This window comes from Vanellus vanellus (genome assembly GCF_965231255.1).
Source record: "Vanellus vanellus genome assembly, chromosome: 1".
In the NCBI taxonomy this organism is placed as follows: Eukaryota; Metazoa; Chordata; class Aves; order Charadriiformes; family Charadriidae; genus Vanellus; species Vanellus vanellus.
The window spans coordinates 10,825,248-10,846,351 of record NC_138905.1 but is presented as its reverse complement, the minus strand read 5'-3'; the positions used below and the strand labels follow the sequence as shown (position 1 = coordinate 10,846,351).

General features: G+C 38.2%; 1 protein-coding gene across 1 annotated transcript in view; it reads right to left on the bottom strand.

Annotated features, from left to right (window-relative positions):
• PCLO (piccolo presynaptic cytomatrix protein) overlaps positions 1-21,104 on the bottom strand; it is a gene marked incomplete at both ends in the record, with an annotated part of 381,090 nt that overhangs the window by 185,763 nt on the left and 174,223 nt on the right. Inside the window, 3 exons of the mRNA XM_082487957.1 lie at positions 4,584-6,598; positions 6,972-12,039; positions 19,840-21,057. Of these exons, the coding sequence (XP_082344083.1) occupies positions 4,584-6,598; positions 6,972-12,039; positions 19,840-21,057 (8,301 nt within the window). The remainder of the gene's footprint in view (positions 1-4,583; positions 6,599-6,971; positions 12,040-19,839; positions 21,058-21,104) is intronic.

Genomic DNA, 21,104 nt, shown 5'->3' with positions numbered 1-21,104 from the left:
CTGACACTGCCCAAATGACTGCCCTAACCTTCAGTTTTGCTTTTGAAAACTTTACGATACCACAGAAGATAAAATACAGATTAATGTGCTTTGTTTTCATTACAGTTAAATGTATGTCATTTAAAGAAATTTACACTTTTAAAATCAGTATAAAATAACATCTGCTCTTACTACAGCAATAGATAAATTCCCGCAATTCTTACCTAAATAAAGACACAATCTTTTGGGATTTTGCTTGAAATCGTTACCTTTTTTACTATAATATTCAGAGTTGAATTATATTTGCCTTACAAGTATGGCAACTCACATCAGATAACAATTTCAAGAAAAGTCTCTGTTAACTCTCTTAATAAACAGATTGATAGAATTTGTTCTAAGTGTTGAAGCTTAAATGTACAATTTCTACCCTGAAGCTGACAGGCTGTTGACAGATGTGTCTTTGCATTAGTTTCACGAATACAAACACTTCTGCTGAGTCTTCATGCACTGCTTAGCTGTACGTGTTGTATGTGCGTGACAGCTCACGCACAAGTTCTTCTGCAATTTGCTTCGGTTTAGTTGAGCGGGCATTTTGCATCCAAAGGCAAAAGGAAGACAACTTCCATCTTTGATTACACACATGCAATGTGTACAAGCGCCGAAGCTGATCGTGACTGGCATGTGACTTGATTCTGTGATGCACTGGTGTAAAGCTATTTCTTTATTGAACTAGACAGGTACTCACAATTTCTTGTTGCTGCTGAATGGACGAATTTCAATCTCCACTTCCAAACTCTACTAACGCTTCCTGATGCCCTCATGGAAACCACTGCTATGGCTTTGCACTCCATGGAATCCTACCATGCCAGGCTGCAGGACTGTCTGTATCAAAGTCAGTGCTGGGGAGCTCACGGCCACTGGGAGCTCAAGTGGCACAAAGCTCACAAAACAGCAAAATTAGGTATCTTTGGAAAGTATCAATTCCAGATGGGGGGGCTTCCACAAGCTTTTTTAGTGCTGACAACCTATAGCTCACGATTTTTCCTTGACACTGCTACACTTGATTACTAATACATATCACAGAAATGTACAGCACATAAGAACTACTAAAGGCAACAACATGGAAAGCTACACTTTTACTTTGGATTAATAAGAAGCCACCACCTATGTTCATTCAAGTGTTCATACAAAGGTAATGACTACAATAGACAGTAAATGAAAATGTAATCTAAACATATAACTTGTTATCTGAAAATTAAATGTGCCATCTCGAAAGTAATATTATCTGGATACTTATCATTATGTGATTAGTTACTAGGTTATTTTTCAGCCTTTCACTTACTCTAGATTAGATAAAACATTGTAATAATTTCCTATAAAAGATGCATTAAAGAATAAAATTATATTTAAAGCAGCAGTTCTAAAACACAGAAACATAATTTAATCATCTTAGTCATAGTCTCCGCAATCTTTTTGCTTGAGATGTTGTAATAAATATATTTTTCAATGGAAGAAGTACATGAATGATGAAAGCGCACTGCCTTCAAGGACAAGGTATCATTTCACTGCAATACTTAGAAAGAGACCAATTTTATTCTTACCCTTTTAGTCCCACTGATTGCATAAGGATCAACTTTTTTGATAAACTGTCATGAAAAGAAGCCTGTGAAACCTATACATGAACACACGAACACCCTTTTCACCAGCAATGTTTATGAATGCAGTCAAAGACACAACCCTGAAACAAGAACTATTAAAAAAGCGATGGGATATTCATCCATGCAAAAAATATTCATATACACACTCCATTTGCTTAAGGTAGGGAAAGATCAATCTTCCATTTCTATTTTATTCTTTTATGTTCAGCTCCAGTAAATTCTCTATTACAGACTGAGCTGTTTCACAAGTTTTTCTGCACTGAACTTCATTGTTTTGAATGACATAACTGATCCCTTCTGCCTTTCCCTTTTTATAACTGGGCAATTAGGAACTCTCCAGTCAGGAGGCTCAAAAATATACACAGAGAATTAACAGACAAGGACTTTAACTGTTGTGGGCACTGTACAAACGAAGAATGATAAAACAGTGCCAGTGCTGAAAATATTTTCAAGTTAAGGAAATATCTTAGCTTCACACTTAGCAGGATAATCCAAAAGCGATCCTGTATTTAAACTCAAGTATAACAACGATATGTTGCTATAACAACACAGCTGAAAAAATGTCAACAAGGTTTGCGCTTTGTCAATAGTGACACGGTATGTATGGTAACTTTCAGGAAGAACTTTTAAGTGTGAAAAAAGGTACAAAAGAAGAAATCACTGTCCACTCTTTCCTGTGCTTCCAAGATGTTACGATACTAAAACCAGGTTCTCAGCTGGTATAAACACAGACGTGCTGGAAAGTCTCATGGAAACAGAGATCATTTAGATCTTATACCGCAGATCCCTCCTTCCCAACATAACCGAACTGAGTAACCAAGAACTGAAACTGATATAGCAACTGCAAAAGCAATTTATGCCCATATTTCCAGATGCCGATGAGCTCATTCGATTACTTCAGGTAAGTGTCACTCTAAATATTTTCTTTATTTTTGGTCATATATCTCTTTTCCTCCTTTAAATTTCACGTACCTGATCCCAGCCTAAGCTAACTGAACCTCAGATTAACAAACTTAATTAACAAAACTCTATCAGAAAGAGAGGGTATAACGGGCTTAATGCTTAACATAACACCAGAGCTGAAAGCAGCCCTGATAGTCACGGCAGCTTTACAGAGCAGCGTCCTCACTATACGCTGCATGACACGGTGCAGCCCATTTCACATCCACGGAAGTTTTTCACTTTCCTTGCACTTGTTCCATAAAACACCCCACGTTCCATAAAAATGTCCACCTAATTTATTTACATTGTAAGTACTTTGAGACATGGGCTATTTGCTGCTTGATGGCTGCATGCTAATAAGAACAATATAGCTCATTACTGTTTGGGCTCAAGGCAAATTGGTAATAAACGTGGATAAAAAATAAACAATGTCGTACAAGCCCTTTGTTTCTGTATCTCATTAATGAATACTGTATGTGTTCTAACTACTGTAAAGGCCTTTCAACAATCAGCTCTTTATAGAATTTATGATCCATCCTGCAAAGTATAAAATTCATATGATACATATGTATCTATGAAATACGTGGACTGAATCATTTGTCCTCAGTAATAATTTAATTACACTGACAGTTATTTTACAATATTATACCTACTCTTCAATACCTAGTAGAACCCAACACTTTCTAACTCGTGAGCTATGTTCTTCAAGATGCTGTTCCAAACCCTCTACATGAAACTTCAGTGCTCATGCTACAGTTTCTCCCACTGCACTAATCCTGTATTAGAGAATGATGTTGATACGGAGTGCCAATGTCATGACTATAGTTTTCCCTTCAAACTTCCAAATAATGTTTGCCAAGCGGTAACAGCATAGGACACATTTAATATCCACACAAATACGTAAAGCTGCAGAAACTGCTTACAATGGAGAGTACAACCAGGTAACTCTGCACTTGAAAGCCACCGCAAATTATCAAACATAGAGAACAAAACTTTTTTCTATCCAGGCCCTACTAATCACTCATATAGTCACAGATAACAACATAAAAGATAAAAACAGCTGAAGAACTTGAACGGCAACTCTTCTAGAGCTCTCACAAATAAGATGCTGACCCTGCAACTGACAGAAGGGAATAGACTCGGACAAAAGGACAGCCAAGAACATGTTAAATTATAAAGGTATTTTTTTTAGCCAAGACTTCTTCCTTTTATTCGTAATTAATGGATTGATTCCCAAATCAGAAATCTTCTCAAGGAAAAGGAATACTGCCGAAATTAAAAAATTTAATCCTGATCATGTCAGCCTTATTCAAAATCGCCTTCTCTGACCCTATAAGAAACAGCCCTCAACACTTGCATAACTTCTTGACAATCCTCGTTATCCAAAACAAACAAAAAATGGATTTGTGATATGAGACCTTTTGGTCTGGGAGAGATAAAAAATGTGCACATTGGGACACAAGATTACCCACAGAATCACAAATGCCCTAGAAAACTCACAAGGGTCAAAAAGGACAGCTAACTAATGTAATTATAAATACGTTGTTAGCCGCCTCTCAGAAGGCACGTGCAGTAGTTTCAAGGTAAGTGCACTACAGACCGTGCCACAAGAGCTGGGTGTTGTATAATTAGAAAGAAAATACTTAGAAAATGCTTTCCATTTTCTGAAGAACTGGCAGTAACCACTTTATTGGCAATTAAATGCCATGTAAAACATAAAGTGCCTCCAAATTCTGAACAAGAATTTGTTGCGTTTTCTTCTGAATCTCAGTAAGACTGTAATATGGATTTCTTTATTTCCGGGCAAAGCAATGAAGCAAACAATCACAGCTTTAGACAGCAGACTTTCTTTGGGACTTTTCAGCAAGGTGCGCAACAAGACTACAAACACAGGTATTGCACATGAGTGTGTCAGCCCTCATGCTGTACTGATAGCTGTAGAATTACATATTAAAAAAAGAAAAAAAGAAAAAAAAAAAAGAAAGCAAAGCAAATACTTCTTACCATGAAACCCTCAGTGTACTGAAACTGAGCTCTGGAACTGTCTTCTGCTGTGGGACTCAGGGGCTTAGGATCAGACATAGAGCGTTGCATCATCTTTGCTGCCTTTGGGCTTGATGGAGGAACCTTGGCAATGTCAGCATGCAGCATCTTCTGAGGGCTGATGTCATCAGTGATGGGTTTTTCATAGGGTACAAATGCTGACTCTATAACTTTGCTTGGTGAAACAGGTGAAATGGGTGAATAGAGAACTTTGGGAGATTTGGGAGGGGAAGGGACTACCTGCAATGTGGAGTCTGGACGAAGGTGTGATGAGTACCCTATCTCTAATGGTGTTGGGCGTTTTTTATCTTTCTGAGGAGATGAAGCTGACAGATATTGGGGACTTTGACTATCTGACTCTGTCTCTGTTTGACATCCCAAACTTTCTCCTTTATATGTCTTTTCTGGAGCTGAAATGTGCTTTATGATTTCAACCTTAGCATCCAATCGGGCCCTGATTGAAGGTGTTCTTATTGTTCCTACAGGTTCTGTTTGTACCGAAATCTCTGCCACTGTCTGAACTGCAATACTAGACACTTTGGAGAATTGCTTAGCTTTGTCTGCCTCAGTGGTACTCTCACTGTATTTCCCTACACGGGGCTTCCTTCTGGATCTGCTAGAAAGATCCCATTCATCTTGATCTTCATCATCTGTCTGAACACTGGTATCAACACTCTTCTTAGTTCTCCGTCTCCTGTTTGTGTAACCTCTGTCTGCTCCATCTTCATCATCAGTTTGCACTCCACTGTCCACTATCTTTTTGAAGCACCGGGGTTCTTCTTCCAGGGTCTCCTCAAGCTCCTCATATGGACCACGTAATTTTGGCATAGAACTTCTCTTTTTCAATTGCTTCTCCTCTCTAACATCAATATCCTTAAGAGACATTTCTGAAACAGAGCTTAGGATACCAGACCTCGGTATGTATTGGGTAATGCCATCAGACTGAACTGTATACCATGTTTGGCTTTGTGGAATTTCAATACCCAGCACTCCTGAAGCTGTAGTGGTTGCATCATCAGTAGGCCAAAACTGACCATTTTCTGTGGTTGCATACTGTCCTTCCAAAAGTGCTTGATCTGTGGTAGTTTGTGGCGAGCCAGTTCCTGAAGGGTCATAACCATACTGATATATTTGACGAATTTTTTGCTCCTCTAACTGTTGATGGAGCTGTTGTTGAAGTTGTTGGAACTGTTCAAGCTGCAACTGCTGCTGAGCTAATGTTTCTTGCCTCATCATAAACTGAGCTTGTCGTTCCTCCTCTTGTTGAAATAAGAGATGATGTTTCATGGATTGCAACTCCTCAAGCTTTTTTTGCACCATAAACTTTTCTTGTTCCCTAAATCGTTGAATTTCCTGACGTTCCCATTCCAGCTCTTCTGCAAAGCGTTGCTGCTTAATTTTCTCAAGCTCAAGAAGTTCACGCTCCAAATCAAGCTGCTGCTGTTTGCCTTCTTCAGGGGCAATGAGAAGGGCAACCTCATCTTCAATTACATCTGTATAAACTTCAGATGCTGTAGTTAAAGCAGGCATCAAGTTGGTTGGCTCAGTGGTAATAGTTTCTATAGTAAGAGGTGGTAACCCTGTCTCCATATCAATGGCAGTAATTGCACTATCTTTTTCAGCTGCCACTGTTGTCAAGAAACTGTATGATCTCGGGAGTGGTTGATTCTGTTGCAAAGTTGATAAAGAGGGCACCGAGTCAATTGTTTGGAAAGTAGGTAAATCTCTGACAGTTGTACTGAAAATAGAACCAGGTTGTGTAGTGATGGCAAATGTGGATGGGATTGGAGTCGCTACTGAAGAATAAACAACACCATTGGATGATCTTAAAACACTTCCAACGCCAAACTGGGAACCCAGAGATGATACCATTCTCGCTTGGGAATACTGTGGTGTACTGAGCCCGATGCCAGAAATCACCTGCCGAGCCTCTGGATAAGGACCAGTGGTCTTGCTTGAGTAATCCATAACCTCACCTGAAATTACAGGGCAAAGTTACAGTCCAGTCCCACAAAAGAATGCTGCTTTGCGGATTCTGAAAGTCATCCCATCTTGATGAATTAAATGGGAAGGGGAAACTGCATGCAAATCTTCAGGTTAATGATCTACTTTAGATGTGAAGGAAACAGCATTTCTGAACATGCAGGTACATGCAGGCACCTCTGTGCAAACACATATGTAAAATGAAGAAATGAAAAGCACGTGTAATCCAGAATAATTTGTCACACTGTCCAAAAGAAAACAAAACAACAGAAGGAGGGGAAAAATAATAAAAAAATCATCCTGAAATGAGGTGAGGAACATCAAAATTATATTTCAAAGAAAGATCTGCTGCTGTGTCATACTGACCTGTAGTAACTCTTCCAGAAGTAAGATCTACTGCTGCATCAGTTGCCCCAACTCGATAATCAAAGCTATTCTTGCTTTTGTATGCAAACAGTCCAGCTTCCGATAAATTTGTGTCAGACATAGATGGTTTCATACCTCCTATTCCTCGGTAGCCATATGACCCTGAACGATCATACTGATAATGGTCATCTCTGTAACCAAAGCGATCTTCAGGAAGTGTAGTTGGTGGCTGCTGTGCTGTACAGCTCCTACCGAATGGCAATTTATAAACCATATCACAGCAGACAGCTCTTCTTCCTGCAGTCAGATCCACAGGCTTTTCGTCATCTTCTATTACTGTGGTGATGATACCTGAAGTAGTTTCATCCATTGTCACTACTGTTCTGTGAGATTTTGTAGTGCTAAGGTCAACTGCTCCGCTCTCCGTCGGCTCTTGAGAAGTGGAGAGATCAGTCCAACCATTTGTAACACCAACAGGTGGTACAGTAACAGGCTTTGTAGTAGCCCATGTCACTGCATGTGCTGAAGTACCTAGGGATAAATTTATTGGCACTTCATCTCTACCTTCAGAGAACGCCTGCCTGCCTGTTACTCTGTATACAGGCTCAAAATGTTTCGATGTCGTTAGCTGAAGTGGCGTTGTCATCGCATGTCCCAGATCCACAAGGCTGTCCGTACTGGCAGTGTAGCTTACAGTGGCGGTGCAGGTCACTACAGCTACTGTCTCAGTGACAGCAGAGAGAGAAGGATCCGCAACACATGCAGTGCTAAGATTTATTATAGCTGGCTGGACAGTACTTACTGGCCGCCCACACGTATCGCTTGCTGGCATTTGCCTTCTTACGTCCATGGAAACAGCAGACAGATCCATACAGCTGTCTCTCATTTCAATGTCCATCTTAGTTAAAGTGCGAAGATCTATGACATCACCCAAAGGATGGAATCTTCCATTCTCTCTATACCTGGGCTGATCTACTATATGTAGTGGCTCTGGAGGTATAGTAATAGCGACACTACCTAAACCAAAACCAGGCACTGGGCCCTTAACCACGGACACTGTGGTCTTGGTAACCTCTGTTGTTACTACTTCTGATTTCGAACTAGGCATTTTTTCAAAAGCCGATGGTGTTGTAACAGGAATAGCTTGCAAAGCACCTGAAATATACATACTCTGATCTGCCATACTTTGAATTTCCATAGTTTTCATGGATGGAGTAAAAATTGGTTGCATAGGCTGGGGAATCTGTTCTTTAGAAGGTGCTTCTAAAGGCCAGCTGGTAACAGCCTGACTAGTTATAGTTTCTGTGGGAGTTCCAGGCTCAGATGGTAATGTGATGACAACATAGGTTTCCTGTGAGGGTTTTGTCAACCTTGGTGAAGATTTGTTAGAGTGTGGAGACAAAGGGGAAGTAGGAGACGCTATTTTGTATTCAGCTGCAGAGACCAAATTCAGAGTCATACTTGAAGTCAATGACAAACCTATCGGTTTGGGCTGTGTTTCTGCTGGCTTATGAACAGTTATTGGGAGCGGAGGAACAGCCGGTTTAGGAGCAATTGGAGGTTTAGTTACTTCAGTGGGCCTGTGACTGAAAACAAGCCCTGCTGGAATGGAGGATGGTTTGGGTGGTACGGGAGGTGGTGTTGGGGTGTGTGTTTTTGTGATAGGTACCACATGATTCTTTAATACAGTTGTGGACTCTAGAGTTGGAACACTTGTGACTGAAGGTACCACTGTGGGAGCTGTTGTTGCTGCAGTCTTAATCTGTGGCTTCTTTTTGGGATAAATGGCTGGCTTGGGTAAAATAGGTGGAGGTAATGGTGGTGGAGGAGGTGGTGGAGGAGGAGGAGGCGGGGGTGGAGAAGGTTGTGCAGGAGAATCCAAAGAAGAGCTTCTAAAAAGCGAGAATACTTTGGATGTTACAGCAGAAGCTGAGGAAGGCACAGAGACCATGCTGGTCTTACTTACATCACTGGGAGTAGGTACAGAAGATGTTTCTGATGTAGGCTCTGTAACTGGTACTGATGCTATACATACAGGTGGTTGCTCAGACGTAGCACTAGGCAAATTAATCCTTGTCATATCAAAACCCAGTTCTTTGTGTGAATCTTCACGATGAATTTTGACAATGCCAACCTCTACTGTACTTTTCACTTTTTTAGCTGCTTCCTTTTCTGCTTTGGAGGTATCAAAGGTAATGGTATCAGCTGCATATTGCTTGGGTTCTATAACTGTAGTTGCCACTACTGAAGGTGCAGTTTCAGGCAAACAAACTGCAGCTTGATCCACACTTTCCATATCTGATTCTATAGATGGCTTTTTAGTGGCTCTGGCGACAGATTCATAAGGCATGCTCACTTCAGAGTACTCTTTTGTAGACGTTAAGGGAACTTGGGCTATTATCCTGACACCTTCAGAATCTGCTAGTTTACTTACAGCATCTGCTGTATCTACATAACTTGTGGTTGCACTGTCTATAGGTGATGAACTATCTGTGGTACAAACCGAAGATGTAGATGATGTTAAGGAAGCTGTATCAGAAGGTAAAACTGATGCAGCACCTTCCAATGTCTCAGAGTATGTCAACATTGATGTTTCATGAGAAATTATTTCTTGAATTTCTCTGGCATAATCTGTTAAGTATTCATCTTCAATTTCCTCTGCTGTAAAATGCTGTGTTATTTTAACATCTGGAATAGAAAGTGCTGCGCTACTGACAGGTGATACATCTGAGATTGCAGAAGTAGTGCTTGATGTTAAAGATGCACTATCCACTATTTCTCCAATGCTAGATACCTTTGTATCAGATGTGGGAATGAAACCTGAAGCTGGTTGTGTTGGGCTGGACCCAGGAGTCAGCTGCATTTTCTGTCTTTTCATAAGCTCTTCATAAGCAGCTTCTGCATCCAACAACTGCTTTTCCTCAGTGGTGGAAGTTACTGTGCTGTCTAATACAACTATTTCATGACTTTCTGGGATAATGTAAGAACTAGAAACAATATCTTCTTGAGGCACAATAGAATGTAAAGTCTCAACATTATAATAGTCTTTCTGTAGATCAGTAATTTTCTGTGGTTCTTCATAGATCTGTTCTGAAGCTCTTATTTTTTTCTCTTTTCCTCTCTGTTGTATATATTCATTGCTCTCATCTTGTCTCATTACAAGATTAGTATCAATGGTTCCATTGTAAGTATCCTCTACTAAAGATTCATAAATATAATCCTCTATTAGCATTCCACCATATAAAGATTCTTTTTCAAATACTTCATCTTTTTCATTTGCAATTTGAAATGGCTTGGACTTATGGGTCTTATGCATCATCTCCTCATATACCTCTTCGGCACTCTTCAATGTCTTTTGACCACTTTCTTCTTTTGGGAGTCCAGTCGGTTGTTCATCTGTTGGTGAGTAAAGAGAGACAGCAGTAGGCAATTTGTAAACTTTTTGTACTTCTATAATTTTTTCTGGGCTGATTTCAAATCCTTCAGGATCTGACTCAATACTAGGTGAATATTCAGAACAGGAAGATCTGTGCAGCTCTTCCATTTCTGCTGCCTGTCGTAATTCTTCTGTTGGAGATGCATCTTCAATGGGAGAAAGATTACTTGGCGGAGTCTTTGGACGTTCCCTTCTTCTCTGAGCTCTTAGTTCATCCTTGTCCTTTTTAGATTTTTTGCTAGAACTTTTTCTTTGTTGCTGCTCTAATTCACGCTGTTTCTCTTGTTCCTTTAGCAGTTCTTCCTCTTCCCGTAGTTCTTCTTCTTCTGAAGAATCTTCAATAGTTGGAAGAAGAGGACCATGTGATCGATGCCTGGCTTTGCGCTGTTGTTTGCTCTCCCCTCCCAGTTTTTTGTGACTAGGACTGCTGTCACTATCTTCATCAAGTGATGACACTGAAGTAGGAGATGTACCTGGTGTGAAACTAGAAGCATGTAAACTAGAAGACCCTTCTCCTCTAGATCTATCTTCTGGTGAATCTGTAAGACTCTCCATCTCTAACTCAGGCTCTTCATCAAAATATAAAATACCTTTCTGTTGTTCAGATGCTTCAGAATATTTATTTGTTATTGTACTATTTAATTCTATTGTTTTGAAACGGCGAAGGCCTCCTCCTCCAGTTACTGCAAGTTCTTCACCGTCTTGACTTTTAGTTTCCCTGTATTTTGGCTCCGGGCTTTCATCAAAAGTCTCATCATCATCATCATGCCATGAATGTCGTCTTCCTGCATCCTCCTCATATCCTGCACTACTTTTCCGTGCCATTCTTCTGTGTTTTCCAGCTGTTCCTTTGAGTTTGCTTTTCACTTCATCTTTCTTTTGGCTTTCAGTTACACTGATCTCTTTGAGCTGATTTCTTATGAATTCATCATCTTCAGAACCTGAGGCATCTTCATCAGCACTCATCTCTATAATCTGTTTTCTAATGAAGTCTTCCTCATCACCTGATCCCTGACTGTCTTCTCGTTTGTACTCATCACTACTTGAAGAACCAACACTAGCTCTTCTTTTTCTCCTCGGGACAGGAGAGTTTTCACTCTCACTGCTGTCTTCCACTGAATCATAGCGTTGCCTTCTTGCCGATATGTCATCTCCTTCCTCTTCTTCCTTGTAGTCTGCTCGGGAGGAAGCACTTCCTTTGCCATCTTCTACAATGGTTCTTTCACCTTCTTGAATAGCTTCTAGGTCTTCCTCATCTGAACTGTAAGATTCCGGAGTGACTGGCAAAGGCTTTGTTTTATGTTGATCCTTTGTCTGTTCACTGTATGTTTCATAAAGCTCTTTGCTTTTCACAGATTTTTCATCAGAAAGTGTACTTGCTTGAGCTTCCAAAATAGACAGTACAGTACTTTCCAATTTAGCTAGATCTGAGGGGCTTGGTGGACTTTCTTGTGAAATAGTGTCTTTTTTACTAGATTCTCTGAGTAAATCCTTTTCATCACTGGGGATATGACTTGGAATTTCACCAAGTGAACTTGATATCCCATCAGAAGAATACCCGGTGTCACTGAGACCTTGTGGACTTTTCTGTTGCTGAGAGCTTGATGTGTCTGATTTGTCATCCTCCTTTTCCTAAAAAAATAAATACATACGTGTGTGTATATATTTATATATAAATTCTTAATGACTCCAGGCAATTAAATACATGTGATTTTTTTTTCTAAAAGCTGAGTTAATGTCTTAGATGAAAAATTAAGATGCCAAGAAGAATTATATTAAACCATAAAACAACGAACACTAATTTTGCTATTTAAAACTATTAAAATAATTTAAAAAGTTCCTCAAATTTTGGGGGTTTTAATTGAATCTAACTGTGTTTTGCATGGCTCTCCACACTGGCAACTAATTTTATTAGTCGTAAAATGATCTATTTTCCGGTATAAACAAATACTGTAGTTCACTGTTTTCAGAACATTTACTAATGATAATCTATCATTTGGTCACATATGCATGTGACAAGTTGTTTGGGGATTAATTTAAATGAAGCTTTTAATTACTTGTGTTTCAAAACTGCCTACATAGTTCTAGATACAAGGTAGTATAGCTTGTCAAATGTCAGCCTGCAGCATTTCTGGGGTCTGCTCCTTTCTTTACCCATTTAAATACCCTTTTATAATTGTCTAGCAATATGTCAATCTTCTCAAACTTTTGATCTACAGTTCTATTTTGTTGATTTAAGTGTTACACGTTGTAACCTGCAACAGAATACATGGAGTACTGAAGCATGGTGGTGAGGCACTGGCCCAGGTTGCCCAGAGAAGCTGTGGCTGCCCCATCCCTGGAGGTGGTCAAGGCCAGGCTGGACAGGGCTGTGAGCAACCTGGTCTGGTGGGAGGTGTCCCTGTCCATGGCCGGGGGGTTGGAACTAGATGATCTTTAAGGTCCCTTCCAACCCAAACCATTCTATGATTCTATGATTTAACGCAATTTGGAACGTCCCCATATCTGCAGTTCGGCACTGTACAAACATTTTCTGAGTACCTCATAAAAAAGATGTTTCTCAGTAAATTTGTAATGCAGAGGTAAGTTGCTGGTAGGGAACTGTAATTGAAGGGAGGAAAGCACGATGGTCAGCTATTGATCAAAGGAAATAAGGAAGCAACCGAGGCATACCTGACTGAGCATCATAACCAGTGTTTTCCTTTTCATCCCTAATAAGACACCCTTAGTCATTCTCCTAGCTTCCAGATCCGTCTACACCATTCTGAAAGACAAGAAACTCTACCTCCTTCTTTAGATAACAAAAATACCAAGAATATCCTACAGCAAGTATTTCCATGCCAGTTACCCTCCTGCTTCTCTCAACTGTGAAATGCTCCGTACTGAGTGAAAGTATCTCACCATTTGGCTAACAAAACAGCTCACTCCCCAAATGACAGGTCATCTTAGGTGTTATCTTAGCTGCCAATCTTACGAAGTGTCCCCACCTCCACCACCAATTTGAGGACAAGCATCCCAAAGTTTCCTGATTTTAATAATATGATGTGATCTTCATATTTTTTATGGTCCTCAATAATACAAGTAGGTACAACTATGCTAATCTAAGCCAATGATTTCTGAAGTACAGCAAACCATTTATTTAAAGCTTTAATTTATCAACTTCCTTGGCAATATGCTGAGTTAAAAAAAAATAATGTGGAATAAATATATTACGAAAATGATGACAATGGGTAATTATAATTTAAAGGCATATTTACACCCATGTTAAGTTGCTATCAATTACAAGTATTTTCGAATGTTTATTCACACTAACATTATATTTAATGCCAAAATAAACCAAATGCTTGCTATTGTCAGCTATTTTATTTTTTAAAAGGTTTTTTCATTATTTAATTTACATTTAAAGTATTTGTTCTTGCCTATAGACATCTCACTGTGCACATAATCCTACATTAAACACTAATATTAATATATATAACACTAATATATTAATATTACAGTAATCTACTAATTAATATTTATTAACTAATCAACATTTCACAGGAGTGATTTATTATATGCTTTGCAAGATCAGATACTACCTTGAATATAAACTACATCTGTTCTTACCAATATTGTACCCAATATTATGACCCCAAATATCTGATATCAGAGGAAAATACGTTGAAATTAAAATTCAAACATGGAAACAAATATTTCTAAGGACAACCCTAATAATAAGGCTGTGATTAATCTATAAATATGGAGAAACCTAGAGTACTCCAAACAACATTGGGAAGTCACCACCACTTAAACATGTCAGCACTTATTATTCTGAAAAATGTGTTCTTGGATATTCTCCAGCTCTTAATGACAAAATTATATTTATTCTTCATAAAAAGTCAGCAATGAAGCATAGTTAACAATTTTAGGTTTTGTATGTTATATTCAAATTTTTGTTTCCTGCATTAAAGAAGAAAGTGTTTAGGGGGAATTTATTTGGCTATGTTTTTAAAAAAAGACACATTTCATGAAACCCAAAGGATTTTATAATCTAGAAATATCATGCCCCTCACTAAAATTTCAGCTATGACATTTGATTGCTACATTTTATTTCCAATATGTTCATACTTATAAAGACAAACCCAACCAAACACATGGTGATCAATTTAGATGAGCTACTAGAAAATGCAAACATTGTTCAAGCTCAGAAGGTCTAGGAGTTGATGGACAGACTGTGTCCAACTAGTGAAAGTGAATCTGTCAGATCTTGATTCTTCACAGGGAGATAAAGTGATACAGTGACATGTAAAGCAGAGACAGAATGCATCAACTAAACAGTTAAGCTCATAAGTAGGTAGGCAACAACTGGTCATGGAACAAATTTAGCCATTCTCTCTGTAATTTGTGATGGTGCTATTATCTGTGAGCCCAATGTGTAATACATACTCCATGACCAAACCAGAGGAGATGGCAATGAATATTGCTATTGCCTGCCCTGTTGTTGAACCTCAGCGTATGACATAATATCACTGCTATGAATAAGAGGAAACTGAATATGGGAAAGAATTCTATTTGTAGAGTAAGAAGAAGATAAAGAAGGAGGGACTTCTTTTATCACTGGAAATAAATGTGATGAGAAAATTCAACTTTCATTTTAAGGCTACCACAATATGAATATATATTCTATCATTTTTGTATGTATAGTTGTCTGTCCTGTGATACATCATGCAAAAATTATTTTGCACACCACGTTTTGAGAGCATATGCATATATAATATATAAATAATAGCTGGCCTTTGTGATTTTTTCCCTGTTCCCTACAGCCTGAGAACTAGGATATTATCGTTAGCTACATCTATTCCTAAATGACTGGTAATTTATTTTCTACAGTTGGTCATCACATACACAAAGATAGTTTCCTTGTTAAATTTATAAACATACCATAAACAAAACATTTTTGAATGAATAATAAAATAACAATGCTTCTAAGGATCATGTATATACTCAACAACTCTTGGAGAATGAAAAAAATATTTTAATCAATAAGACAAAAAACCTCATTTTTTTCTCATAAAGTAGGAAGTATTTTGGTACATGTTGAAATACTGGGCCTTTCTGAGTAGCTGAATGACATTTTTTTCTGAAAGCTTGCCTGCTGTGAGTTTTTAATATTGGAGAATTTTTTTCTGTAATACAGACATTGATGGGAGCACCTTCTTGAGACGTGAGGAACAAGACTTATAAATGGCTGGATAAGACTGTTTAAAAACAGCAACCTCTTTAACTAATGGTGAAAACGATCTAATGTAGGATGCACTTGTACTATTCTAGTGGCATTTCTACAGCGTCAGTGTCGATGCATCACACAACTATTTTGTATTAGAAATTTTTGCTTTAGAATTATTATTTATTCTTACACTTCCTCATTTTTAATATTATTATTTGAAAATATAAGATTTAGTGCTTTAAAAAGTACCATCAGTTACCAAATTCTATCAGAACTCTATTAAAAGAAATCTGTGATTAACCCCCCCAAAAAAGTCTTGTTGAGTTTTTAATTTATTTATAGCTAGCAGCATTGCATTCTGTTGCCCGGAACAAAAAAAAAAAAAAAAAATTTTGCAAAGGAACTCATGATTTTTAAAAGGTCATTCTATTTAGAGAAGAAATAAAGATATCTGCATTATTAAAAAAAAAAAAAAGTTGTTTCAGAAATTTAAAAACAGACTTTGGTTGACTAAACTGTTTAATCTGTATTTGAATTTTATATTATCAAAATGAAACATTTCATTTATGTCCAGATAAACTGCTTACAGAAAAGACTTTTCCTCCTTATTTTGACTCCCTGGTCTGTGTTTTCTCATTAATGGCATGTGTTAGAATAATATTGACAATTTACAATATATTACTTTCTAGCTGGATACTCAACCTAAGCACACCATTATTCCTCAGTAACCACCAGTAACCAGGTAGTAATAAGGGCACTTACATAATATAGCTGATGTGTCGTAAATACATGTCCAATTCACACCATGGTAATGTGTTCATGTAGATATGCTTAACTACTTGTAGGTTAATTTGTGAGTTCCAAGATGAGTGTTTTATATTGACAACCTGTATGTCATAATCGTCCAAGATTTGTAGGCATCCCTGATAGAACAGCTAACTGCTATTGTGCATGCAAATAGTCAATATTAGAAGATGGTTTCTCAGGAAAAGGACCTGTAAATCATGAGCCAGGTCAGTTTACTCTTTAAAATCTTTTTGACGAAATTACAGTTTAAAATACTACTGAAAAAATAATGTTTTGAAGAAAAAAATACCTTAAATCATACTTTGAGACCCAAATATTTAAAAATGTTTCAATATTTAAGTCACTTTTGTTTCAAAAGATGTCAGATCTCTAAATACAATTGATATGTGATTTTCCAAGGATCATACTACTGCCTGTACTGGATCAGAACTTTAGCCTCTCCATATATTTAGGGACTTGTTGGGGTGTTGCTTTCTTTTTTATTTTTAGTGAAAAATAAGGTTAGCATTATTTACTATCTAATTGGAATGCTACAAGAGTTAGTAATTACCATTTGCACAGATCTGGATATAAAATAGCATCAGTAGTTTGTCAAGTGCAGAAAGTATTAGGTTTTCTCCTGTATTGCTATTTAAAAATGCACCTATCTGAAATCCTTCATTCTGATTTACAGAGGGATCTGGACAGGCTGCATCGATGGGCCGAGGCCAATGGTATAAGGTCCAACAAGGCCAAGTGCCGGGTCCTGCACTTGGGTCACAACAACCCCATGCAGCACTACAGGTTTGGGGCAGAGTGGCTGGAAAGCTGCCCGGCAGAAAAGGACCTGGGGGTGGTGGTGGACAGCCGGCTGAATACGAGCCGGCAGTGTGCCCAGGTGGCCAAGAAGGCCAACAGCATCCTGGTTTGTATCAGGAATAGTGTGGTGAGCAGGACAAGGGCAGCAACTGTCCCTCTGTACTCGGCACTGGTAAGACCCCACCTCAGATACTGTGTTCAGTTTTGGGTTGGTCGCTTCTCTCAAGTAACAAGCAACAGGACAAGAGGAAATGGCCCCAAGTTACACCAGGGGAGGTTTAGATTGGATATTAGGAAAAAACTTCTTCACCAAAAGGGTTGACAAGCATTGGAACAGGCTGCTTAAGGAAGTGGTGGAATTGCCATCCCTGGAGGTATTTAAAAGACAGGCAGATGTGGTACTTAGGGACATGGTTTAGTAGTGGTTTTGGCAGTGTTAGGTTGATGGTTGGACTTGATGATCTTCTAAGTCCCTTCCAACCTAAATGATTCTCTGATTCTATCCTGAAATACATGTAAAAGGTATTCTTCAATGTCTAGATACTGTCCGTTACCCATTGAAGTGGAAATAATGTGTGATACCTAAATTGTTACCTCCTCTTCCGGTCTTGTCACATGTTCTCTTGGGTAGAATTGTATCTACCAATGTTTGATGTACAGCACAGAGAACATTAAAATACTTCAATAAATAGAAATAAATAAAAAAAAAAAATCAGAGTTACTTTATGAAGCACAAGCTAGGTGAGGCACCAGTTTTATCTTTAATTCTGAACAATTTGAGCTGCTTTTTATTTTTTTTAGGATTTTTCCAAGGAGCAAAAAAGGAGGGGAAAAAAAAAAAAAAAAACACAACCCTTTTTGTGTAAAAATAGCTATTCCTTTTTCACTGATTCAATTCTGGTTTTATTTCAGAGTGTTCTAATTTTAAAAATACTTACAAACAGATACCTATGGGGTCTGTTTTTTTATTCATGAAACTTCTGCTTTACAAACTTTAGCAAAGTGTGCCTCAAAGTCCGGTAATAAGAGCAAAAGAAAGATAATCCCTATTTATGGTATTAAATCAAGAAATCCTGATTTCAGTTAGAAGGCAGTGGGAGGAAGTAAAATATGACCAAATAAGAGTGAAATATATCTGTGCACACCACATTAGAAATCACTAATTAATCCACAATTAAAATCTGTCGTTATCAGAGATGGAAATCCCCTATATGTATCTTAGATTTTTCCAGAGTATATTTTTGCACCTCCTTATGGACAAAATAATGACCAGACAGGACTGAAAGTAGTGTGCAATGAAAATTTTCCCTTAGAAAAGTTTTTCAACAGAAAAAAACCAAACTGAATTATTAATAACTAACAACATTCTATGTCTACTTCTTAAGTTTTCTGATATGATTAAAAAACAAATGCTCGGAAGTGACATCTTGTTAACAAAATTAAGTTACTTCTTAGAAAGTCCTGCAGTAGCATCTCATTGATGCGAGATAATCTAATTGATGTAGGATTTTCTTAGATCTTCTTCTTGTTTCTTCCAGAAGGGAGGAGTTACGGCTATGTTACTCTGAGCATAATTCAGAGATTCCCTCGGTACAATCAGGGAACACCACATACCATCAAGATACCATCAAGAGGAGGAAACACAACATGTGATGGGAGGTATATTTCAAACAGGAACTTTTGTTTATAAAAATAGTTTTCCACAGCACAATTTCTAAATCAGAATATTTTTCTGTCCAAATATCCTTGTTACCACAAGGAAAAGGAAAATAACACAAAAAAAAACCTTGACCTTTTTGACTGGGATTATTTGAAAGCATAATTTTGGCAAAGGTTAAACACTTTTTCTAAACCACCTCCTACTTCCATAACATAATAATCAACACCTAATTTGCAGTGCTGATACAAAACCCCATCATTTTTAATTTCTCAATAAATTGTGTATACTACTCCAGCTGATAAAGTGACTTGAGGGTGACTTGATATCCAGCAAATGTATATATTTAAGAAATGCTGCCCTCTAGTACATGCTATCATAGACTCATCCGTTCATCTGACTTGAAAGCCTACCAAGAACCCCACCTAAAAGTACTTGTCCATATGAGAGAAGCAAATGAAATAACAAAAAGATGTAAAGTTTGCATATTTGGACATACCATGTTGAGGTATCACAAAGTATTCCTCAAATGTTTATTAGACTTTGGTACTGGAAAACACTGTATATTTTACCATCATAGATCATTCCCTTTTGAGGTTAAGAACTATGAAAACACTCCAATTTCAAAAATTGAACTCTAAAGTCCTGAGAGTCTACAGAAGCAGGTAAATAAATCAGAAATATTGGAAAAAATGATTAAATAGGAATTTTGCCTTAGTTTCAAATGTTTAACTGCTTGAGACTGAAAATCGTGCAAGAAGTATTGAAAAGCTGCATGTAGAGCATAGGACTAACTGGTGAAACATCCACTCAATGGGAGTCTTCGATTTTACTATTTAGAATCATCCCATACAGAAAATAACAATAAAGAGCAGGAAGACATAAAACGAGAGAGTCTGTCAGGATCAGATTTTAAATTGTACCAAGGGAGAAGAGGGGTAGAAGGGAGAAAGCCACTTACTATTTTTTCTTTCACTGCTTCCACGTGGTCAGTTCTCGGCAAAGGTGCTGCTTGAACAGGAAGTTCTTCCTGAGGTTTTTCAGCTTTCAAAACCATTTGTGAAATCCCAGTTGTCAAACCCTCTTTCTTAACATCCTCTTGCTTCTTAGCTTGCGGTCCCTTATAGGGTGCTTCAACTTCTGCTTTCTGTTCAGCAACATGGTCTTTAGTCTCAGCTGTAATTTGTTCTTTTTTGTCCTCTGGATGTGGTCTGCTCTTTTCTGGGAGCACAGTTTTATCTTCTCCCAGTGTGCTTAGGGGTTTCTTTTGATCTGAACTTATTGTTGCAGGAATTTTATCTGCTGAAAGTGTCTTTGACAGTTTCCCTTGCTGAAGTTTTGATTCTTCTTTTTGAGCTTCCTCTTGGATTTTCTCCACTGATGAAGTTTTCGTGATTTTCTCATGCTGAAGTTTTGGATCTTCTTTCTGAATTCCATGCTGGATTTTATCAACTGAAACTGCCTTTGACAATTTGACCTCCTGAAGTTGTTCATCTTCTTTCTGAGCTGTAGGTTGGATTTTGTCAGCTGACAGTGCCTTTGCCATTTTCACCTGTTGGAGTTTTGGGTCTTCCTTCTGAATTCCATGTAAAATTTTGTCAGCTGAGGGTATCTTTGCCAATTTTGCCTCTTGAAGTTTTATGTCTTCCTTCGGAACTCCATGCAAAATTTTATCAGCTGAAGATGTTTTTGCCATTTTTGCCTCTTGAAATTTTGCATCCTCCTTCTGAACTCCATGCAAAATTTTATCAGCTGAGGGTGTCTTTGTCAGTTTCGTTTGCTGGATTCTTGGGTCTTCCTTTTGAGAAACACGTTGGATTTTATCAGCTGAGGGTGTCTTGACAAGTTTTCCCTGCTTAAGTTTTGCATCTTCTTTTTGAATTCCTTGTTGGATTTTATCAGCTGACAATGTTTTTTCCAGTCTCTTCTGTTGCAGTTTTGGAGCTTCCTTCTGAACGCCTGGTTCTTCTTTAGGTTTTGCTGCTGCTGGAGTAGGCGGTGTGGAAGTCTTCTGAGGGGAATGCGAGACAGCAGGCATAGGCTGTTTTTGAGGAGCGGCAGGCGGTTTGGATGCTGGCTGTGAAGGGCCTGTTTTCGGAAGGGGCACCTTGCCCATATCCCCAAGTTGTCCTGACATTGCCCTTTGGGTCTGGCAGTTTAAGCACAGCCATTCCTGTACCTGTGATACAACAAACATAGGAAGTTACTTATTTGAAAACTTAACAG